Consider the following 24,182-nt stretch of genomic DNA (forward strand, 5'->3'; position numbering starts at 1 on the left):
CATCCAGTGCTACACACAAACAAAACTGCTGTTGATTTTGAATTATTTTCCAAACTCATATTGTGACCACAGTAACCATCAATGTTATCACACATTGCAGGATTTCAGCCTGTGATATTTGAGGTTTATGTTTCCAAAAGCATATCAGTTTACTAACTTGATGTTGTTCATTGTCATAACTTCCCATACTTTAGCCCAATGCGACAAAATCATTTGCAACAAGGTTAAAAGCAACACATTTTAAAAGAGTCGGATTCTTATTTCTTGTTTTGGATCCACTTGGGTATGCTCTAAATAATTAGAGCCTTTTAATGGTAATAGTAGTTCCTGTTTGCTTGGATTAGTCATTCACTCAATCCAAAGAGGCTAATCTGTATTTCTCTCCTATTTCAGCTCTTTTTGAAATAGTTTAGTCTCAGTGACCCTTTTACTGCCCTTACAGTAATAGAAATAAAAAAAAATGGTAATTAAAAAAGAAACAGCCAAAGACAAGGTCATATCCTTCAGTCTGAAATAATTTGTCATTCTTTAATCTGAATTATATCTTTGCAGCCTTCAAATTTTCCTCTTTTATCAGCCGTTTCCTCAGGCTGTATCTGTAGCTGAGAATTTCTTTGATGTGTTTTATTTCATTATTTATAGTATGGTTCTTATATTTTAGATTTTATCAGCGTAAAACTGATCTGTAACTGAAACTTTAGGTTGATTCTGAGAAGTGATCAGTGGATCTTCTTTTGTCATGTATGTGAATATACCAGGCTTCACCTGATCTTAGTTAAACTGATGAAAACAGTTTTCATGTTATTCCTCTTTTTAAATATTTAACCTGATTTTGCCATCAATTGCCTGTCTACATTAGTTTTAATCTTTGTTGTCTAGCAGCAAAATACATATCAAACAGAACACTGCCCCTTTAAGGTGCCGAATAGATGCTGTAAAGGTATCCTCAGTAGTTAGAGACGATAATGTGTGAAAAAATTAAGTAAGTTGGGGCAAAGCAAGTAGGGTTTGAGAGGCAATGAAAGGTTAACCCAATAAGGCAGCCAGCCACATATATTCACAATTACACCCACAGAGAGTTTAGTCTCTAATTAACCTAACATGAATGTGTTATGACTGTGGGTGGAAGCTAAGATGGCTAGAAAAACTGTACGACAGGGAAAACATAGCAAATTGTTTCAGTCCTGTTCCTTGAAGCTTCAACACAGTGGAAATTATTAGAAACAGTTTAAAGTTAAAAACTTGTAATTTAACTTAATGATATTTCTCTCCATGTTGGAGCTTAAGTCAGAAGCTTACACTTATACCACACTTGTCATCAGTGGAATGTTATAATTAATCAGATGATAAAATAAATATATTTATTGATTTCTTTCTGTTTGAATTCATTTTATTTGATCAATTCTGGATTTTCCATGATCTAAGAAGTGGCTCAAGTGACAAAAACACAAAAGAATTATGATTGTTCCTGTGTTTCTTGACTGAAGTGATTTATTCATATATTTTGAGCATAAGTTTGGGTCTAATAGTTTGGTGTGGTCACAATTGGGCGAAGGAGAGAGGATAAAACAAACTTGCTTTAATTTTCTCAGTCCTTTTGAAAAGTGTAGTATAGTTGCTTAAGTGAACCAAACAGTCTTTACTCTTGCTAATTAGATGAAATGATCCAATATCCAACTTAAAATATGCAATAATTGAATGAATAACTGCAAAAACTTTGTTACCTTTGAAACTTATGTAGTATATTTTACCAAATGTTAGTGGGTGTTGGAGATCTTTAATTCTGACTTATTTTTACCTAATTTTTATTATAGAAAAGTGGGATGAAAACAACCCTGCTAACACATTCCTGCTTTGAAAATCACTGACGTTATAGGCTGTGTAGTCATACAGAAAAAAGAATGGTTCAAATAAATAAGACAAATTTATTTATGCAACCTTTTCCCTCGAGCTGTAATTAAGTAATTGTGAAATCATTCGTTATTAAATTAGTCAATACGTATTGCAAACAAAATGAGATTGAACCTGAAAGACTTTCTGATGTAACAGGACTCACCGCTGCGATCTGAATGCCAAAGTGCTATTGTGTGCTTTCGGCCTTGAACTACCCAGGAATGGGTTATCAGCTTTGTTAGCACAGCAGATGTTCCAAGGAAGGTAGTCAGTAGTGGCTGGTTTTATCTAATGAGAAGTCATAATTGCAACAGAGAGAGAATTTCTAATTGAAATAGCAGCAGATGCTCTGCAACATCACAGGGAAAAAAAAAATAAAAAAAAACATCCAAAAACAGCGGCGTGCTAATGTTGATGCTATGCTTGCTTATCTGAGTGGAATGCCAAACTTTTCTGTATTCAGAAACTTTTAAATGGGTTTGATAATGCACGCAGGGCATCTAATAAATACTAATGACAGAACTAGACATTAGCGAGAACTGCTGCCCTCTCCAACTCATTATTCCACAGAGTTAGCAACAGGCTTTGAATGTGAAGAGATATAATTCTCCCGTGACTTAGACAAATGATAATGGTGTGCACCACAATCAAGTGATCTTTGTTGGCAAGTAGTGCTCTCTTTAAGCCTGATGGCCTTCTTGAGCCATGACGATGAGCTACCGAAACACCAATTTACCATTGCTTCTATTAGGTTTGTTAAAATTATCTTTTTTTCTTTTAAAAGCTGCAGCTCTGAATTATAGTGTTGATTATTATCATTATTCTGCCATAGTCATGTTGCTGCACAGAGTTCTCTGATCCAGGCGCTGTTTTCTTATGTACTGCCTCGCTGGTCTGCAGGCTAAAAAAAGTATTATATTAGAGATTAAAACTTAGATTACAACTTTACAAGGACACACCAGCAATACATAAGCACTGGAGCATGCTGTGCACAATCAGAATTTGTGGGGCCTTCCAGCCACCTAACAGATTGTTTTTTTATCCCCGGAGAGAAAAGGTGAAAGAGAGGGAGGAGGATACAGAAGGATGGAAGAATGGAGGAAAGAAGCAGAGTGGAGAAAAAAGTGATGAAAAGCAAAGATTACTCGCCTGATTCCACTCTGTAGTCAGTGGAAGCTCATCCCAAGCGTGCAGTCTGCCGAGAAGACTCCCACATACCTCCTAACCCCTCTACTAACCTTTCTGCTCGAGCTGCTATGACTTTCACAAAGTTACACAGTAAACACATATCCTCTGTCTTCAGGGGGAGATGTGACATTTATCTTAAGCTGCTCTGGTGACATGGGATTTTCTCTTTCTTGTACCTTATTGTTTTCTTTTTGGGGAGGAGGGGGGTGAATGTATGGGTGGTTTGGCATTCTTATGGCTTAGAGCCAACCTGGAGGGTAACCCTGTCTCCAAAGTGTAAAGCCAGAGTGTAGCGTCCGCAAGCCAAAGCCATAAACGAAGACGAGGTGTAAGACAAGCTGGGCAGCAAGCTGACATTCTCTGAAGTTCATAATCGGATGCCAGTATGTGCCTAAATGTGAAGGACAAGAGAGGGCCAAGCACTGCTGTGCTCAGGCAAGGGTTGTTTAGATTTTTGTACAGCTATAAGTTTGTTTATTTTTTGGTATAAGTTTTGTTTAAATGGACTGACACAAAAAATATTACCTTCAAAAAACCCACTCTACGTTTCATAATGCCTTTCACTAGTTGCCCTTTAAGGAAAGCTTTGCTGGAGCTTCAGATGTAGATTCATTTATCTCCCACAGCAGTTTTCTGTCTTATATGAAAGCCCCTGAAACCCCTGACACCTGCAAATACAACAAAATATTCCCATTTAAAACCCTCATTTATACAGCAGCATCTCATTGTTTTTTAATTTTTGAAGACTTTATTAACATATTAACCGCAACTCATGTTTAATAGATTAATGACACAGAGTCAGACATCACTTTCAGCTTTTTTCTGTCTTTTCAGATTATGAATTGAAGATAAATGAAAACTTAAGTTTTTGCACAAATAACCAATAAAATGTTGTTGTTTTTTTATCCACAGCTGTGAGGTTGTTGGTTAACATTGACAGAGGACAAGCTGCTGATCTGACAGTTGTCCAGCAGAGTCGCTAACATTCACCGCAAGGAGGCTAAGAGGCAAAAGGTTATCGGTAATAAAGTCTGGCAGTTTGGTCCGCTGTCTGCAAGTCAAGCATATAATGGAAAGTTAGGTGGAGGGAAAAAGGTCTTATTCATTAAGGACAACTGCAGCCTTGAGAGGAAATATTTGGGGATATACATAAGGAGAGTGAAAGAAAGTCAGTGCTTCAACAAACAACAACTAGACTTGCTCTACAAATTACACATCTTTTGCATTAAGCCAACTCTAAATCAGAGATCTCAGATGATTCTTGCATTTTTTTCTTGTTGAAATAAAATTATTTAGGGAATATTTACAATTTTTTTGTAAAGTCTGGGTTAAATATCCTGATACTGAGTTATTTATTCTGAATCTCATTACTCAGAGAGCCTTAGATGACCAACACCAAATACCTGCAATTCCAGTGAGTTTGACTTATTCTGCTTTGAAATTAGCAAAATAGCTTGTATTTTTTCTCTGAGAAAATCTCAATTTAGGAAGAAACTCAGACTGTGGCTGACCAGCACTATTGAACAAGCTCCCTAACTTTAGGCCTAGAGGAAAGTTTTGCACCTGTAGCAGTCCTGGTATGAGACGGTTAAATTACAAACTGCTGCCTCACTGAGGCAATAAAATGGTCAAATCCATCTTTGTTCTTTGCACTGAGCAGCACAGACCTCTGTCTGTGTGACTCAACTGTGACACATGGTAAGAATTTAGATGCTCACCCTCTAGGTGATTCACGAAGGGCGTACAGTTTTGTTGCGGAGGTACTTTTCAAAGCTTTCTTGCATGAATACCTATGTCCTAATGATTAATTTCACTTAATTAGCCTTGTTTTTTCCACCAGGGTTTATAACGTGGATTAAGAATACACTCTGTCCCTTCCAGCAGTTTATAGAACTGTAGGCTAAACATAATTAAGAGAAGATGGGGAAGTGTTAGAAACCCTCTCAGCTGTTATCAAACACCTTCAAGCATACTGTTTATCTACTCCAGCCAGAAACTCCTCATTGTTGTTACCGTTAAAATCATTTTCATGTGACGTTGTTGCTCCTGTAGCTGAAAGTTTGTGCCTGCGACATCCTTATATTATTTTTTATTAGCACACTGTCTGCATATGCATCGCTAGACATTTGCCTCTCCATCAGGGTTTGATTTGTCCACGACGACAGTGTCCTTTGCTGCAGGGAGGATGAATTACTCAACCTTAAGATGAACTTGACAATGGCACCCCTTTTTTTCTCAAAACTTTTTTATTCTGTTAAACATCGTCTTGTTATAACCACAGGTTTATGTGATAGTCCGACAAAAAATTGGTGCATAATTGAGAAGTGGAGGGCATATTATACATGGTTATCAAATGGCTTTTTTGTAGCTCTGGCTGTGTAGTAGAGACTTGAAGTTAAACCTCTACCTCGTTCTCTTGTCTTTTTCAGCTTCTAGAAGGTTTTCATCTGCAAATGTTCTGTGTTTAGCTCCATCTATTTCCACATCATGCAAAACTGACTTCACCATCCCTGCAGAAGAAAAGCAAGCACCACAGCATTATGCTGCCACCACCATGCCACCTTCCAAGCACCTTCTTCCTCATTTGTGGTCTCACCTTATTGTGTCTTTTGCAAAACAATATATTTTATGTTTTTTTCTTGGAAACGCTTTGTTTTAACCACCACACAAAAAGCAGATTCGTGGTTAGTACAATCAATTGTCTAGTACATCAAGATTTATTCACCCGTGTTTTGGACCAGTCATCTCCTGTAAAACTGCCATGAGCCTCTAGGCTGCTTTCCGAGCCCCTATGTTCTCTAACTATCTCTGTTCTCCAATCGTTGTAATTGAACTGGCATTAGATTATTGTTGTTGACTTTATGTAAAATGTGGGTGACTTTGGAGTGTCATTTTTTTAAGACTAACAGAGGTTAAATACAAATATATTTTAGAAACAAAAAATGAGGTTTTATGTATGTTTTTTCCCACTTAACAATTATAAACTACTTTATCACCAAAAAAATAAAAATTTAATGCATTAAATTTGGTTGTAAAATAAAATTGTAAAACACCTAATTGCTTTTCAAAAGCATTTTTTTAGGCAATAGGGTAAATTTGCAGTTTTTATCCACGAAAAAAAAATTATATCAATAAATATATAGATATTTTTTTTCTGCCCGACTGTTGACTGATGGACTTTGTTCCAATTTAAGGCCTGTTTTTTTTTTTTTTTTAATCATATCGTAGAAGTTCTTAAAGGAATCAGTTTTTATTGTGTCTTGCACTCCTAAATAATCAGAAATAGTTGAAAAAAGTATTTAGTGTCATTTCAAGTTTTCAAACTAATGAATAATTGAGGTAATTATCTTTTGAAGGAAATCCTATTAAGTTGTTAGCAGTATCGGTGTATTTAGATGCAGAGTTTGGGATGGTGAAAAATAAATTGAGACTCCAGTCGTGCAAAAACAGCTTGGTTTCTGCTATTATATGAATGTAAATTCATCTGTCAGCCAAAAACAAACTCAAAGTCCAAGTAGCAATTTGGTTTTGACAGAAAGAATCATTATTTACATGGAATACTTTCAGTTAGCAATGTGGTGGCAGCTCTATATATTTTGTTTCAATGACATATGTTCAGAATGATGGACTGCCGTACCTTAAATCTGTATCCTCCTCTGTCCTCTCCCTGACTATAACAAGAAATTAACAACAACAAAATATTTTATTTATTAAAAATAATTGACTTGCATTAATGTTCTAATTGTCAGTCAGTTCAGTGTTAGTTTTCTGCATCTGACCCAGCTCACTTTGTTCTAAACTAGAGCTAAATGTTAAATCTGTAACCACATCAACCTACTGTAAGACATTAGACTGCTTTTGGTGTCGGTACCATCACACCATGGGAAACTGTTTGCATAAATCATATCAGCAGGAGGGTAAAAGCTTTAGATAGGCTGTGATGCTTGGCACCCTGAGATGGGAACTTCTCTTATACCAGCTTTTAATTGAAATTGCAAAAGCTTTTTATTCAGCGTTCGTCTACTGAGGTAACATTTTTAAATGACCTTCAACTCTCGTCACTATGCACATTGCTTTTTTACACAATGGCTTGAAGCTGTGTTTTTTTAGAGTAAACGTTAGTAGGAGTGGATGCCAAGCACATCAATTCCCCTCCCCTCAGGGTAACAAACACATTTCTGAGCAGGTTTATTTGAACCTTCTTGACATGAAACTGTCACCAGCTTTTACCCATCTGTATAAAAATGGATAAAAAAAGGTGAAGGAAGATGTAAGAGTTCGAGATTTTTTTGTGTGTGTAGATGATTCAAATATTGACTATTGGTTTCCAGAAAGTCATGCCCTTGTGTGATGATTGAGTTTAAAGTGTTTCAGTTTTGCATGTCCTTGACTAAATGGAGCTGGGTTTATTTCCATTATGATTTATAAAAGATGTATGAGCAATACACATAATAAAAATGGACATAAATTATGTTAGAAAAGGTTGAAGTTGCATTGATTTCTTAAATTTGAGTTTCCCCTCATAAGAATTGGTGGGCATAAAAAACAGCCACGGTGTTAGAGGCCTTGCAACTATTTTCATATTTGTTTATATTTCTAAAACATTCATTTTGTTTCTGTTTCCTAAGCCTTCAATGCATTAAACAAGTTCTCATGCTCCTTCAAGTTTTCAAAAGTTTACTGTTATAAATCACAAACTGATACTCTTTAATGTGCCACCTCTATAGGCCCTTAGGACCAACTCATGCATGGGTTTTGCATGTAGGCAGGAAAGTTCAATTAGTGTATTGAGTTGAGCACGTTGAATCACAGTTTTGTTTTGAGCACACAGTGCTCATTAAAAACCACCATGTTGACTAATTTTTAGGAATCTCTTCCATTGCTGGAACACTCCTGTGCAAAAGGCTGAGTTACCTCGGAGATCTTGGTGTCTTTAACCTCTTTACACAACAGCTGGATTTATTTTTTCCTACTCTGTAATTAAGGTTTTTTCTGAGTAGGGCTGTAACTAAGGAGTAGTTTGCAAATCGATTAATCCGTTGATTATTTTTTTTGATTAATCGATTAATAATCTGATTGCAAAAGGTTCCTTAAAAAAGTGTTTTTACGAAATTAAACCTGGTGAAACTAAAACTTTTCCACTTGATGAGTTCTGGATAGAGCATGTTGGCAGAGGAAAAGTAATTTTTTTTTTTTAAGCTTACCAGTAAATGCAAAATGCTTACTTTTTATTGATGGTATAATCGTGTTGCACTGTGAGCTAAAGGCATGTTTTAGAGTCTCTATACTCCATTTAACTATTAATCGATTAATAAATTAGTTGGCGATTATTGAAATAATCGGTTAATCACAATTGGTCCGATTAATTGTTTCAGCCCTATTTCTGAGGTAGGTAAGTAAATCAAGATTTTATTTAGGGGTTTTTAATAAAGGGAGTTGATGTTAATATTTTTTCAGTTTCATTTCACAATGCACATCATCACCGTTAAAGTACAAATTTTAATCCTGACTCTGAATGTGTCCAAAAGCAGTTTTTGGTCTCAACAATAAAGTTATACCTTAATGCAGTTGAGGCACAGTTAATGTTCACCTCAGAGAAGCGTGGTGATTATTCAGGGTTGCTATTGTGAAGGGTTTAGATTTGGTTAAAGGGACCAAGAAAGTAGGTAAACAATGAATTCAACATCTTGTAAGAGAAATGTTTTTTTTCTAAATGTTTTGTATGCACCTCAGATGGTATTTTTAAACATTTGTTTGAGGCACGTAAAAAATAATTGATTTCCTCTCAATTTGCAAAATGCAATTTAATATAAGAGCAGGTTAGAGATCAGCCAGTCATAAATGCTTGGCTTAATTTCTATCATTTCTCCTATTGGTTTTGCTATGAGCAAAGGTTACATTACACTGTGTGTACTCTAAAACAAGGCTTTAGTATTACCTTTAAGATCTCTTAGAGGTGATGAGCAAAATGTAGATTCTTACATCAGCTCTGAGATTTCCAGATGCTACCACCATTTCCAGATCCAGCATGTTCCCTGACAGACAGACATGGGGGAAAGCTCAAACGGATCAAATCGAGCAACTTTGCTATAATATGTTCAACCTTTCTGGTACCTGCCAAAAGTTATTCAACCCCTGACAGCTTGAATGAATCCGAGTCTCAGCTTGTTTTAGGAAACAGTATGAACAGCTTCTTACATCTCTGTGCTTCCTCTGCCTTAATTTGTCACACCTATCTGATCCCAAAAATGGCTAACAGGAAGTGTTTTTTACTCAGTAATGGCTTTACACCAGAGCCATTACTGTCGTCAATGTGACCTGGTCAAACTTGGATATGACTTTTCTTGATTTCTTACTGACTTCTCACGGTCATAAAAGATTAAAAAAAAAAAATAAAAAATGTCCCCGTCAGACCTCCTTCTATAACCTTCTGCATATTTTAGGAAAGTTAAACAGCTTTAAACAGCAATTGAAACTCAGCACCTAAAGATTAATGTCAAATTGACTTAATTTTGTCAGCAATAAAATCTTCAAATCGTATCAACTCCTAAGGTGTTATATGCAGTAGTTCTAGCTCAGGACTTTTTTATGCATTGTCTGAGGTAATTCTGTCCTTCTGTGAGAATTGCAGTGCCTCAAAGAAGGTAGGAGCGTGACGGGGCTCCTGTTTTCTATCCACAGGAGTATTCTCTTGTTAAAACTTGACTATGACCGCTTGTCAGACACTGTACCCCCTACCTGCCTAATGAGGAAGCCACTACACCAGCTGGGACCAGGGAATTTTTTTCTTCTTCCCCTCAATGCGCACAAAGAACAGGGCGAATTGCATGACATTCTGTCACCATGTTGCAGCAGACCAGTGGGTGCTCTCTGGGCATCTTTGTTTATGTCCACCCTCTTCTGAACGTTTGCTTGTGTTTGCCTCAGCTTAGATTTTCTATGGCCAGCTGTTTGTTTGTATACGCACAAATGCCTCCTCCAGTTGTGGGTTTTCATAGAGGTCTGAGTATACAGTGTAGTGTAGGACAAAGCCGTTGGTGCTTTTTTTTTCTGTTGCTGCAGGTTTGTGATGCCTATTGTGGAAGGAAACAAAGGCCCAGGCGGCGTCTTTGAGGGCCACAAGTTCCTTTTCTCTTTGTCTCCCCAGGGCTCAGTCCAGACCAGTTGACAGCCACCATGAGACTCCAGCAGAGCAGCACAGAAGTTTTAAAAAATAAAGCGCCTTCATCATGGACTATTCTCTAAGGCTATGTGGCGCCTGTGCTCTCTTACAGACTGAAATCAGGACAGCTAGAAACTCAAGGGGTCTCGAGAATTTCTGATGATGTGCATGAGCTGTTCGGTTTAGAAGCAGGCCCAGGCTGTCGAGATATCTCCAGAAATGAATGTGTCGATGATTGTTCGAGGTATGTTTCATAGACTGTGAAGAGTAATGGCATATTGAGGTAAAATTGGGTTGCACATAAGATATGATGGCTTTTATCCCCATGAAAAGCTCTGTTTGTTCCAGCAGATGGCATCTCCATGAGTGGCGTGATAGTGTTGGTGTTATTTTGCACCTGTTAAAGTCTGACATTTAGCCATCGAGCTCTTTGAGATGTTTATAATGACGGTGTTAGGCAGTGATTGCTGATGAACTATTCAGATTGTGCAGTGGTTAAGCCCTTCCTTTCTTAAAAAGAAATGTTTGTACCTTATACTTTATTGCTGCCTTGAGTGTAATTAGAAGCGTAAAATTACACCAAAATGCCCTCAACAAAAAATGGTTTGTTTAAGCTTTTACTCAGGTGCTGGTTAAACTTTTATGGGGTACAATTTTATGGACTAATACATTGTTTTTGGTAAGATAAAAATGTGGATTAATAAACTTGTGTTTAACTCATTTTTAGTATTCGTATCAGAAAAGATTTATTTACAGTTAACATGAATAAATTCAGAAATATTTCATTTGGAATTAACCAATGCATGTTGAATAGAACTATTTCATTTGCACTATGGCAAAAAAAAAAGTATGAAAAAAACCAAGTACGTCTTGAAAAAAATTAAATTTTTTGTTCCTCATTTTACAACAATTTATTTAAACTAAATTAAAAGCTTTTAGCTATTTAATTATAGTCTTTTCTATTGTAACATTATAAGATATAAACTATATCAGCTATTTATGAAACGGTTTAGAAAATAACTACACCTGAAAAAAGTCATGAACATACTGTATTTGCAAACTATATAAATAAATAAAAAAATTGAATATGTAAAAATTGCATATGACAATTTTTTTTTACGAAAAGTAGGGTTAAGTAATTATACTTAATAAAGTTATAATACAGTAACAATATTTTTTTTCCTAATTTTCTTCCTACTTGAATATAAAAAATAAAATAATACTTTTAGTATTTTTTTAAATTATATTTTATGTCTTGTAATAATACTAATACCTTTGTACTTTTTATCAACATTAAGAAAAACATTTTTTTTTACTTATTTTTTACGAATTTTGTACGCAAATACGGACATTACATCTTGCTCTTAAATTGTGCAAATTATCAATATAAATTTTATGTTTTAAAAGAGTTTGATCAATGAAACTAAATTGTTCTGATTTGTTTAAAAACAATTTCTGTGAACTAGATATGAGCCTGTATTCTGAACAAAGGCAGTGCAGTGCCTGCAGAGTTAAAGCAGGAATAGACACAGACATATTTACATTAAATCCCCTAATAAGGAATCACTGTCCAGCAGTTAGTGTTACACTGATTGTAAAGAAATAAGGAAACTGTTCATCAAAGTCAGCAGGTGAAAGAAAATATTTACTAATCATTTAAATATAAAATGTATTTAGGTTATGTTAAACTGTTAGTGCTTAAATATGCTTAAATATTTTATTCGTTTAACAGATTTCTTTCTAGCTCTATTTCACGCTCACTCTGCTCTGTTTTTCTAGAGCTATCTTCTAAGGACAACCATCGCTTTGGGAAAGATTTTTATTCAAAATTTGCTGCATTATTTGTGTTGTGAAAAACTGTGCCACCAGCCAGCTTTTACTGCTTTGCTTTTTCTCCCTATGTGAAATGAAATTTTCTTTATATCAAAGTATTTTGCTGGAGGAAATCTATTTTGATCAAAACATCTCTGTCTGGCTCCCTGGTTCACTCTGGTGATTTTTCAGTAATTACTTAAATTTCTCTTCCAAAGTGAAAGCAGTAAAAAAGAGTCTCGTTCATACTGTTAATTGGCTATTTCCCAAAAGTATAACATTATTATTGTTATAATTATTATTATACAATAGCAATACATTTAATAGTGTTTTTTATGTATATGTTTTCAATTGATTACTAATAATAATAATAATTATAAAAATAATCCGTTTTCATTTTTTAAATAATTTTTCTAATAAAGTTGAATAACATTGGAGTCATTCTGCTAAACAAAAGAAAAAAAAAATTCTGCATTCTTTTCCTTAATTTTATATTTTCTTTTTCATTTTCTAGACAAGGACAAGTTTTATCTCATTGCCATTTTAAATATACTTAAAAAAAACTACCTCTTCATATTTATAAACCAATGTTTGTACGCTGCCTTAGTAAAAAGTGACTGGTTGATTTTAATTGTTTCCAAGCTAAAGACAGTCATTATGGTGGAATTGTACATTGATGTATCGATCATGGAGCCTGGTTTGTTCTGGGTAATTAAGCTGTGAGTTCTGCTGGGAATTGATTGTTGAAAGTTTAAAAGAGAAGTAAAAGGTCAGAATGAACACATCAGCATCCGTTTAAGAGGTTCAACATAGAAAGTTGTCCTTCTGTATTAGAAACATGGGGATGATTATGTGCTCGTGTCTTTACGTGTTAAAAGGCAGGTTTTTTTTGTTTTGTTTTTCTGTAAGTTAGAAAAAAAAGTTAAATCATTCTGCATTCTTTATTTCCCTCATGCTTTTCAGGCCAGATAAGACATGTTTAACGTAAATTTAAATATACATTTTTAAGTTCTTTCTTTTCCGTGGAAATAATATTTGGTTTTAAAAACAAATGTTCTAATAAACTTCATTGTTTTTTTAAGCCATATTGTAACCATGATAGATAAGTGTCGCAACAGTCTGGAAACATACAACAAATAAAATTTTACAGCTGTTTTTTCAATTAAGATATTCTCATTCTTAGCTTTTTTCGGAAGGTAAAAATATAAAATAAAGATATTCCATGTGCAGATAATTGCATAAATGAATCTTTTAGATTTATTTCTCATTAAGCTGTTTACTATCTAACTAAACCCTGAGGGTGGCTCAAATGAGTTTCACCTAAAACACATTGAAAAGAAATCTGATTTCAAAGCACTGCTTCGTAAATAATAAAGTAATATGTGAGACAAAATGGTGGGACTACAGTACATGTATATGCAAATTCAGAGTAGAACCCCAAAATGGCTCCCAGTTCAGTAACCAATGATGTTCTGACTCGTTTTCTGTCTTCAGCCAATCAGATGTTGTGGAAATGACTTAGATTGGCGTTTATTTGGGAGGCCTAGTGCGAGCTGATAGGTTACTTGAGATCCCACTTGAAGGCCCCATTGGCTGCAGTGCACCGATGTATTTGAGTAGAGTTACTAGGCTGAACAGCAGAGTTGCCGCCGCGTTTATGCCCCCACTGTGGTGCATCGGCCAATCATGAAAAGCTAGCACAGGGTGGTGATGTTCCTGTATGGTACTCAAGGGCATGACAATGTGTAAGGACACGGCATCAGTGTTTGCTTGCATGTCAGACTCAAGAATTGTACTGTAGCATATAATACCCTTATGTGTGTGTTTGCACACTTGAAACCGTTCCATTGTTTAATCCAGCTGGTATGACAGAGTCTTGCAAAGCTTTACAGTTCTCAAAAGTTTTTCTTTTGGGAGTATTGAGATGTTTCAACGCTACCCTGCTTCCATTGAGCACGGCTTTTCTTCTCCACGCCCTGTGCCCATCCTCAGAATAGGGATGCCATATGTAGTTTCATGGTCTGCAGTGGTAATGAGTTGTTCTTGGGTGCTCTGCCGCGGACCCCCATGAAGCCATAATTAGCTTTTTCATCACGCTTTAAGGTGTGTGCGCAGCTCATAGGGAGACGCCCATTGTGCGTTGACAAGTTGAGTTCTCCATCTCCTCTGCTTACTTTCTCTATTCTTAGGGCCAACCCGTGGTATGAGGTGTGGCTGATTGGAGGTGAGAGCCATGGCAGGCACTGGAAATCCTCTAATGCAGGCTCCTACAGTAACTGCCATGCTTTCATTATTTCGAGTCCATGTCCACAAAGTAATCAGAAATCTGACCGACTGAAGTGGAAAGAAAAGGAGAGAGAGATGGAAGACACGGCATCCTTTTGTGTTTTTGTATGGCTGTCTCTGGCTTACATGAACCATACAGTTGCTGGGCCTCCAATCAGAGTACAGGAGAAATACTGTCAAACACAGCAGCTCTCATTATTTTTCCCTCAATTAGTATTCAGCATATTTAATAACCAGGTCATTTTCTTTTAGGTCAGTTATTCCTTGTTGCAATAACTGTGAAGAAAAGGCTTTTTTTCCCCTCCCTTCAAAGCTCATATTGCACCTTATTTGTCATGTGTCTTCATGCTGTATAATTTCAGCTACTAAAATGATTCAGAGCTGAGTTCCGCATGTCAGGCAGGAAGAATAAAGGGAGCTAAATGAGCAGATATTCTAGTCGAACAGAAAGGTGAGTGCCATTCAGGGTTAATTAAATCCCAGCTATGAGTCTACAATGAACACAGACCTCTGTCAGGATGACAACAACAAGAACCTTTTTTCACCAAGACAATCAAATTGATCGGTTTCTGTCATTTTAAGGCCATTTTAAATTATGCATTTGTTCATAAACATCACCTTTCTCAGAGCATGTTGCATTATTGACAACTGATTCACCAGAGTAGTTCAGCAGACTAGGTTACCTTTATTCAGACTGCAACATGTAAGATGGTTCTTTGAAGGTGATGTACAGGATAGCTTCTGGAAAACGTATTTGCCACCTTTTTTTTATTTAACCTGAATTATTCTTTATCTCAAACTGTGCTTCTTGCTGCTGCATGAATTGTGTTCCTTTATTCCATTCAGGCTCTGTTTACTGTGCATCACGGTCTGTAACCTCAGCAAACCGCTCCGCTAATGCTGCAACATTCGTCTGGGAGATGCCTTCTTCTATAATCGCGATGTTCCACATCCCCGTTCATCTGAATTTAGCAATGGAAGTCTCTCACTAGCTCTCTTTTTAGTGGCATTCTCAATAGGAGATTAACAAAGCGTCGGCGTCGGATCTCCCTCCCAGAGCTGTAGGATAAGTTGCCAGTCTCCCGCTGATTTTCACTCTCAGCATCCCCTCATGGTGCCTCATTAAGATGCAGACAAACAAGCGCCCCCGACCCATCGCTACAGTAAGGCCAGGCTTAACATGGAGCTGCTTCGCCACATTTTTGCTGTGCGCTGTGGCCTTCAGCAGCACATTGGTTTTGGCTCTAAGCATGTTCTCTCAGAATGTGCTGTCCTTGTTTTTTTTTTCTCCCCCCCCACTTCATTTTTTTCCAGAGGATAAGTATGTGCATGGATGGATGTATTTTTTTTTCTTTGAAAGCGTGTGAGGAGAGGATGGTGGGATTAGCGGATAACATGTGAAGGTCAGCTCTGTGCTGAGTACGGCTTAAATGAGAGGCCAAAGATTTTGATTTCATTCTGAATAATGCATCAAGAGTGTCTGTTTTCAGTCCTTAGGTGTTTTAAGTTCTTTCCAATCTTTGTATTAGGTTTGAGCCCAAGTTTCTTAACTGTTGTTGTTGCTGTGGATGAGTGTCAATGTTCAAAATGTTTTAGGTTTTAATTTGATGTTTTCTTACTCCTTGAACTTTTAACCCTTTTTCATGTTACAACCCCAAACTTCAGTGTAAATTCAGGACTCTATATGAGAGACCATCAAAAAATTGTGAATTTAGTTGTGAAGTGAAAAGAACATTTTATATAGTTTTAAATTTGTTTCACCAATATATGAACTTGTATTCATCCCACCAGAGTCAATACAGCCATGGTACCTTTAGGCTCTGTTTTCAACAACTGTGCTCTTCTAGTGTATAAAACTAATTTCTGCAAGATAGGTCTTGGCCAGAGGGGTTAATAAACTGCAATTTTCAAACCTTTTCACAGATTCTCTGTTGGATTAAGGTTTGAAGTCTGACCAAACCATTTGGCCACATAAATGTACTTAAACCCAAACTATTTTATTTTTGTGCCAACTGTGGCATCACCAGTCTTTAGAGATTCATCTTTCCATCTTCCAAAATAGCTTTTCTGTAAACCATCTACAGTACAGACCATGAAGCTACCAAACCCTCAGTGTGTAACAATGGGGATGGTTTAGTTACGGTAGATGTGCAGTTGGAGTTTTTCTACAGTGCGTTTTGCCCTAAAAGGCTAAAAGGTTTTAATCTCACCTGACCACATAGCTTGCAGGAAACTACAAGAGTATTTCCTAGAAATTTCAACTATGCCCTCCTTCTTGGCACCCCTTTGGATTTGTGGTCTGTAAAAAGACCTGAGCTGTGGATCTCTGGGGCTCCTCCAGAGTTACAAAAATTCCTTTGACCTTCTCTTTGCCAACTTTGAAGTAGCACCGCTACCATTTTCAGTTCAGAAATACAAACCAGCTCAGTTAGATGTTTAAAGCTTTGATATTGTCTTATACCAGACTTTAATACAACTTTATCTGTCACCATTCTGGGCTTGATTCTCTATTTAGATGACTTATGAAGGCGTAGAGTTAATTTAAGGGTGTCAGAGTAACAAGAGGTGAATACAAGTGATCAACGTTGAGCAAAAACACTAAAACAAACAATTCATTTTACTTCCCAATTGTATGCTACTGCAATAAGTTGCCTATGACATAAAATCAGTATCAAATATATATATATATATATATATATATATGGTTTGTGGTTTTAACAAAATGGGCTAAAGTTCAAGTTTTTGTAGTTTTTAGTTCATTCTTTTTTTTACTAGCTTAATATGAGTATCTTCTCTTATCCTAAACAGTTTAATATAGGTTACACCTATTTTATGTTTTACTTGCACATGACTGCTTCTTTCTTTCTGTTCATACTTGAAGAAATTCTTGACACAATCTGAACATATGCATTATCTGCTGTTACTAAGCTAAACCTGGTCAGAAATGTGTTCTGCAGTCTGCACCTTTGTTTTTCGTGCCATGCTGTTCATGCACTTATCTTTGTCTATGCATGTATGTATGAACAATAGTGCAATTCTTTACCTCACTGTGGCACTGTTTGTTTCTTTTTCTTCGTCTACAGAGATGTTGAAGGAGTTGAACCAACAGCGCAGAACGAAAGAGTTTACAGACCTGAAAATTATTGTTGAAGGCAAAGAGTTTGAAGTCCACCAAAATGTTCTAGCTTCCTGCAGCTTGTATTTCAAGGACCTGGTGAAAAGGTTTGCCCCACCCCCCATCCCCCCTTCCGCTCCGCCACCAGCTCTTGATCCAGCCTGTTCTTTTCATAGGGCGCATTTGTGTCGCTTTCTTTCCCTTCCCCTCTCTCTCTTGCAGGTGTGTGAAGACGTTGGTTCCTAGCACAGGGCCAGCAGCCATTCCTTCCTCCACCCACTCAAATGAATGTATCCCAAACTGGAGAAAAAGGTCAACATTCGTCATTATCTTTCCTCCCCATGTAGGGCGATTTTAACCACATTTCCATTTTAATGAGCAGTGAAAATATTCCATGACTGGGGATGTGTTTTTTTTTTTTTTCTTCTCCGTTTTTAAACTCACCTAAGGGCCAAAACAAAAGAATCATACATTGCACACATTAGGTGGTAATTTGCAAACGCCACACTGTCCTCCACAAGCAGGTTTTTTTTTCTGTCACCATAGCTTCTATATTTTGTTTGTTGCTCTCAGTTTTTCTTTGATTACCAGTCTTTTCATATGCTAATATCTCTGGGTAAGAGAGTTTAAGAAATTTCAGAAGCATTAGAAAGGACAAAACAGAACCACAGCTTTCACAGGTTCTCACAACCATTCACCCAAGTATTCATATGATTTTAATTCAAGGATTCCCCAAGTATTTTGTCCTTTGTGCTCCATATCCTTTTGTCTTTAGTTGCAGCTTTGTGGATTTAGCTACATGTGTGTTAGTCATACATGAGTGTGACTGTGTGTCTTTTTTTCTTCTTCTTTACATTTTTCACCGAGGCAATACAATAAATCCCTAATGTCGTCAACTTTACTTTAAATCCCTGCAGGTGCTTTCGGCTTGATTGGACCCAAACTTGTTTTGTCACTTTTATGTTTATTTAGTGTGATTGTGTAGGAGGGAAGTGCTTTGCGAGGACAAAGGAAAGCAAAAAGATGTACATCCTAGTGATAGCAGGATTGCCGTAGGGAACTATGCCACTTTGCCTCGCAGTCACAGTACCCCGACGTTGAGCTCATCAGAGGACAGAGTGCTGCTTATCAGCTGTGACGGCCTCCTGGCTCGCCACAGATACACTTGTTCCTCCTGAACAGGGAAGGGATGGGCGGGGGGAGCCTGAACAGAGGTGGAAAAAGCTGTGGAGCCACGTCCTTTAAAGGACTGCTCATCTCAATGACAGCTGCTCGAACCATGAATAAAACACAGACGGAGGCTCTTCCTTTGACCTTGACTATAGCACATCTATTTCCTTAGACACTTGAAGTGATTTTTGATAAAATTGAGGCCCCTGTGCTCGTGAACCTGTCCATCAGGCTGTCTTGACGGCAACTCTTTCCTGAGAGAAAGCCCAATCATTTATGTGCAAAGACAGGGTCTCATCACAGAAAAAAGGTCCCAAAGGAGCAGAAGGAATTGTACCATGCTAATCTTCATACCCGTTGACTCTTCCATTGTCTGGTTCCACTTGTTTCTTCAAGAAAATTTTTTTTTAACAAGTTAATATAAATAAAACTTTTTGTTAGGTAACATTTATTCATAACTGTCATTTGACCTCTTACTGCCAAATGTCAAAATAATGCTGGAAAATTTTCTGCACATCAATCAGTTTCTAAGAATTGTGTTAAGACCCACTCTGACCCATTCTGTGTCCAAAGTATAATTGGTTCTTATTTTACCCATTGGCCTGCTGATTTTTAACAACAGTAATACAAAAGATAAGAAAAATAATCAGATTTTATTATTTCTGATATGTTTTACTCTTAAATTTAAAAAAAGGAAATAACAAAGATAAATTTGATTATCAAAAAGCTGGAATAAACTGGAACTACTTTTAGGCACTTACTGTAGTTCAGCCTTCCTGTTAGCAACCAAATATTTTGCTCTCGCTCAGTCAGCAGACGCTGTAAAAAATACATTATTATTTTAAACTAAAGGCAGATTAAGCTGAATAATGTATAATTCCCCCCAAAGCCAGTGCATCTGCAGTATTTTAAAATGAATAAAATTGGACAATGGGAAGGCAGCACACTGACTGACTCCTAGCTTACACTTTCACAAAGGAAAAACCAGGCTTTTTTTAGCCATAACTGAAATACTCACAACAACCTCGGTCAAAGAAGAGCAAAGACGGCCAAAGGCTTGTCTGTCTCTGAGTTACAACCTCCCATGTGCTGCTCAGGTCACTTTTTGTGCCCGGCTGGAATTATGCTGATGCTACACGTGGCTCGCTACTGTCCACATCTTTATGAGGTCAAATAACAGAAGTACGAAGAGAGGCTTTCATCTTCGTATATGCTCTGTATTCCATCCTCCCCCTCCCAGCTGGTTCAGAGAGCATTTATTGCCAGTCGTAGCCCGTGTCAGCTCATAAAACACCAAAGTGTTACGAGAGTGTCCAGTATCTGCTTAGGATTGGAAGTATTTGTTCATAGTAATCAACAGGACGTTTGTTAAGGTGTCTTATAGTGTTCATGCTTTTCTTTGTGGAAACAAAATGATAGGCTACTAATGTGAAATTTAAGTGGGCTGTATTAGTCAGAGCAGAAGAGGTGTTATTCTGCAAAATAAGGGAGAACACATCACATTTATTTTCGTGGTCTACCCACACACACACAAACCAGCAACTTCTATGAGATATAACAGCCTATGCAAAACTGATTGCAGGCTTCACTGCCATTTAAAATGGAAAATTGAAATAATAAAGGTAGATCTAGATTATTCCAGTGCGGTGGTCCCTAGAGTTTACACTAACCAACATAACTTACCAAGGATGCATTCCTAAATATAGAGACACTAGCACCTTTTCCCATCCTTTAAACCAGTTACCTTATCTCTAAAAGGTCCAACATTTAAAGTAGGAGACAGATCATTGCTGGTAATTCCATTTTAGCCCTTGGGATTTTCCATTATTAGTGCTTGCAGGCGTTTAATTTATGGCTACTGCATCGCCACACCACAGTAATGTAAAAGGCTCCAGGATCTTTAAGTAGTCCTGACATGTGCTTTTTTTCCACCACCACCCCTCCCAACCATTTTTCCATCTCTGTCGACCCATGATTTCTGTATGCTTGGTAGTCAGACAGAGTTATGACCATGATATGAGTAGGGAGCTGTTTTAATGCCCATTACATTGTCAGCCTTGTGTGAATACGATCATCCTATCCGCTTTGTTCAGTCCTCTGCTGCACATTCCAGGTTGGGGGAAATACTCATTTACCACAACTCTGTTCCCACTAATATTTATAGGCCCCAGTTTCCTACAATGCCAAATCTAGTTGTACATTAACTTGTTGCAGAATCAAGTGAGCCCAAAGTACTTTGAATTTAAAGGTTTGTTTAATATTATTAAAGTTGTGTTTTTGTGGATTCAGTTAAAGGAAAGGGGTCGAGATAATCGATATTTTCAATGAAACTCTTTTTATGTAGCACTTTTTACTTTAAAACAAGCAGAACACCCCAACAACTGAGTTAGAATTTGTTTACCTGAATGTGATGGAAAACAGCAGTGGTATCCAGAGCTTTATGCAGCTTGCTGAGCTGTTTAAAGGAGAGAATTTGTATTTTATAAATATATAAACAGAGAGAAAAGGGTAGATTCAACCTTATTATGCTAATGAATGCCAGAGGTTAGGTTTGGGGTTTTTCTGGTTTGGTATAATATGAGGATTTGTTTTTCTTTATTTTCCAGTGTCATTGGCCAGTGTCATAAAGTATAAGAAATGATAATGTTTGGTGTTCATTAGAGACATATCAGAAAAGTACTGTAGACACTGCAAACTTGGAAGTAGTCGAACTAAGGGTGAATAAAGCCTTAAAGACCACAAATGGCAAGCTAATTTTAATTTAAACTTGGAACAGTAAAGAAATGTTTTAGAATAATATATAAGAATTCCTATAAAAATTTACTAGAACTTGCTGAGGTTTTGCATCAGTGTTTTTCATATTCAGTGGGGACGACAATTTTGTTAGAAAGTGGCTTCAGTCTTGTCCTGTTTTTTTTATTACTGTGCAGATTATTTCACTGCTGGAATAACTGATATTTTTTATTTAAGAAAACTATAATTGTTAGCATGTGGTTTTACTTGCTGCTGATAAAGTAGATTATGGAGCCTCCCTGGATGATATACTAAAAATCAAAGATAATGAAAGGAGTAAAAAAGATGATCTAATTGAGATGACATTAAATGAATATAGTTTCCAAATTTGATTTTAATATTTACCAGAATATTACATAATTACTGATGATAAATACTGATTTATATTTACTTCAGAGTTGAGGTTTTTCCATTAAGCTTTCAGTGTTGTTCCACTTGAATGAATGTTGAAACTTTTTAGCTCCCCACCTGTCACCCCCTTTTTCTTTTGCCCAACACAGTGGGCTTGTTCCTGCACAATTTAAAAGCAACTGACTGTAGTTCCAATCTCATGTTCACAGAGTAACAAAACCATTATAAAAGACAAATTACTCCCAGCATTGATAAAGCTTTTGTTACATTCATTAATACAGGTCATATTTGATATATGTTGTGGCATAATTTAAATGCAAGCCATTTTTAGTATTTGCAATCCTCTATTTTAGCATATCTTGGTAGTGCACGTTCTTCCCTTGAATAATGGTCTTGTTAGAGCCAGCTAGAAGCATTCCCTGTAAACTAGCTTTTTTTAGGCTCAGAGATGAATAAGGTAGTCCGTGGGTGTGTTTGTAATGTTGACAGTCTTGCAGGTTTTTCTAAAAAAATGTTCTTGAATAAGTGGTGCGTTTCTCACAAGCGGATTTCTCTGCCTGAGTGTGCCAATCTTCCTCCGAGCTCACCCTATCTATCCCTCCTCTATCTCTCCTGTCCTCACCGCCTCCCTCTTCAGTATTTAAATTCGAGACTGCAATCAAAAGCAGCATAAATATCCACCTCTTTTGGAGAGCTCCGGAAAAGTAATTTCCATAACATAAGTGCTTAGACAAAACAAACTGCCACTTGAGCCGGTCCCCATTGCACTAATTGACCAAGATGATGAGCATGCTCTTCTTTCTTATTTTTAGCTCCCCTCTCCTCTTCCTACCTTTTCTTCTTCCCTCCTCCCTCCATCACTTTAACCCTGACGAACACTCCCCTTCGCTTTTTTTTCTGTCTTGCTACCTGCCCCCAATGCAGGGTTTTGAAAGGAAAAAGGGCAATAACGCTATGTGGCTTTTTGCTTTGCAGGAGGAAAAACTGTAACCTCTTTGGTTTTTTCAGCTAATGTCCATCCAGAGACAAATGCAGTTGTCTTTCATTTTATTTTGGATGACCTTCTCCTTTCGCACTTCCTGAGTGCACCTCATAAATGACAACTAATGCCTCAGTTCATACACCACAGGCTACTGATGATTATTGCAGCAGGCACAATGGCTCTGTTGAGGTGTGATGGCGTGTTTTTCCGGGGTGGGCTGGGCTATCTCTTATTTAAAAGACCAGGGTACAGTCATGGAACACACCTAAACTTTCCCTCAGAAGGATGGCTGCTGGCTCCCTGTGGAAGGACCGTCTCGCCCTGCTTCCCTTTCCTTTTTGCTTCCTTGTCATCAACCGCATCAGCTCTCCTCTGCTTCTCATCTCTAGCTTTCACTCCAACCATTCCATCTGTGTCATGTTGTTCCTTTTTTTGCTGTCTTTGTCTCACCAAATTCTGACACTACTTCTAATATATTCCTTCGAAATAAGAGGGAAACAGTCACCTGCAAATGCACACAGTGGCACAGGCAGACATAATCATCACAATAATCGTGCCTGCATGACTGGCAGGAGCAAACAGCCTCCATCCATCTTAATGTAGGCTACTTTTTGTATTGCTGATGTCCGTATCCGCAGGGAGCGAGACATAGTAGAGGGGGCATGCAGTCTGCGGCGCTTTGATTCCATTTATTTTGCCCTTGAGTGGATTATTGTTTCACATGGGACATTAAACATGGGTGGTAAGGTGTTATTTAATGCTCTCATACCTCCCCAAGGAGATCCTGCATGATAACTAATCTCTGCCATTTGATCTGGGTAAAGTCACAACCTGGCCCAGTTCTGAAAGCGTCCCTCCACCCCTCCTCTGCACATATTGGGCTCTGCATTACGAAGGGATATCATATTCTATTCAATTTGTGCATCCAAGCACTCCCTGGCACCTCTTACGTCATTCCAGTAGGAGTGGATATGCAGCTTTGATATCCAGCACAGCAGAGCAGGCTCATGCAACAGGCTCTTAACATTGTCACAAGTTCATCTCTCCATTCTCTCTGTTATCTTGTCATGTATGCTTGCCTATGCATAAGATTCATGCATACATGAAACCAGCCATAAAGTGCATGCTTTCTTTCAAAAACAATAACATTATTTTTTGCCTAATCTTTGTTCAGAGAAAACATTTTGTTTCAGATGCAGTGGTATAGTTATAAATCTGCTACCCCATAGAGAAGTAGAACCCATCCACAGTTCTGTGTGTGTCCCTTTTCCTCTTTCTGTTGTTAGATGGTTGTGTAACAATTTTCTTATTTTCCTCCCAACTCTCGTTTTAGCTGTGTGTTGCATACTTGTCTTTGTATCCCTGTCTTCCTTTCTTTGTTTGCTTTTTTTGGTTTGGTCTTTATTGCTGTTCCTAAGAACGCCTCCCTG

The 24,182-nt window shown here is 37.3% G+C and overlaps 1 protein-coding gene across 4 annotated transcripts in view; it reads left to right on the forward strand.

Annotated features, from left to right (window-relative positions):
• The window catches only part of klhl29 (kelch like family member 29), a 350,083-nt gene that overhangs the window by 194,334 nt on the left and 131,567 nt on the right, over nt 1-24,182 (forward strand). For 3 of the 4 annotated variants that reach the window (XM_015395203.1, XM_015395194.1, XM_015395211.1), the window contains exons 6-7: nt 17,425-17,563; nt 17,679-17,768. In XM_015395203.1, the coding sequence (XP_015250689.1) occupies nt 17,425-17,563; nt 17,679-17,768 (229 nt within the window). The remainder of the gene's footprint in view (nt 1-17,424; nt 17,564-17,678; nt 17,769-24,182) is intronic. The other variant, XM_015395219.1, reaches the window with a different exon arrangement.

The sequence above is a fragment of the Cyprinodon variegatus genome, unplaced genomic scaffold, assembly GCF_000732505.1.
Source record: "Cyprinodon variegatus isolate N-32 unplaced genomic scaffold, C_variegatus-1.0 Scaffold25, whole genome shotgun sequence".
Lineage (NCBI taxonomy): Eukaryota > Metazoa > Chordata > Actinopteri > Cyprinodontiformes > Cyprinodontidae > Cyprinodon > Cyprinodon variegatus.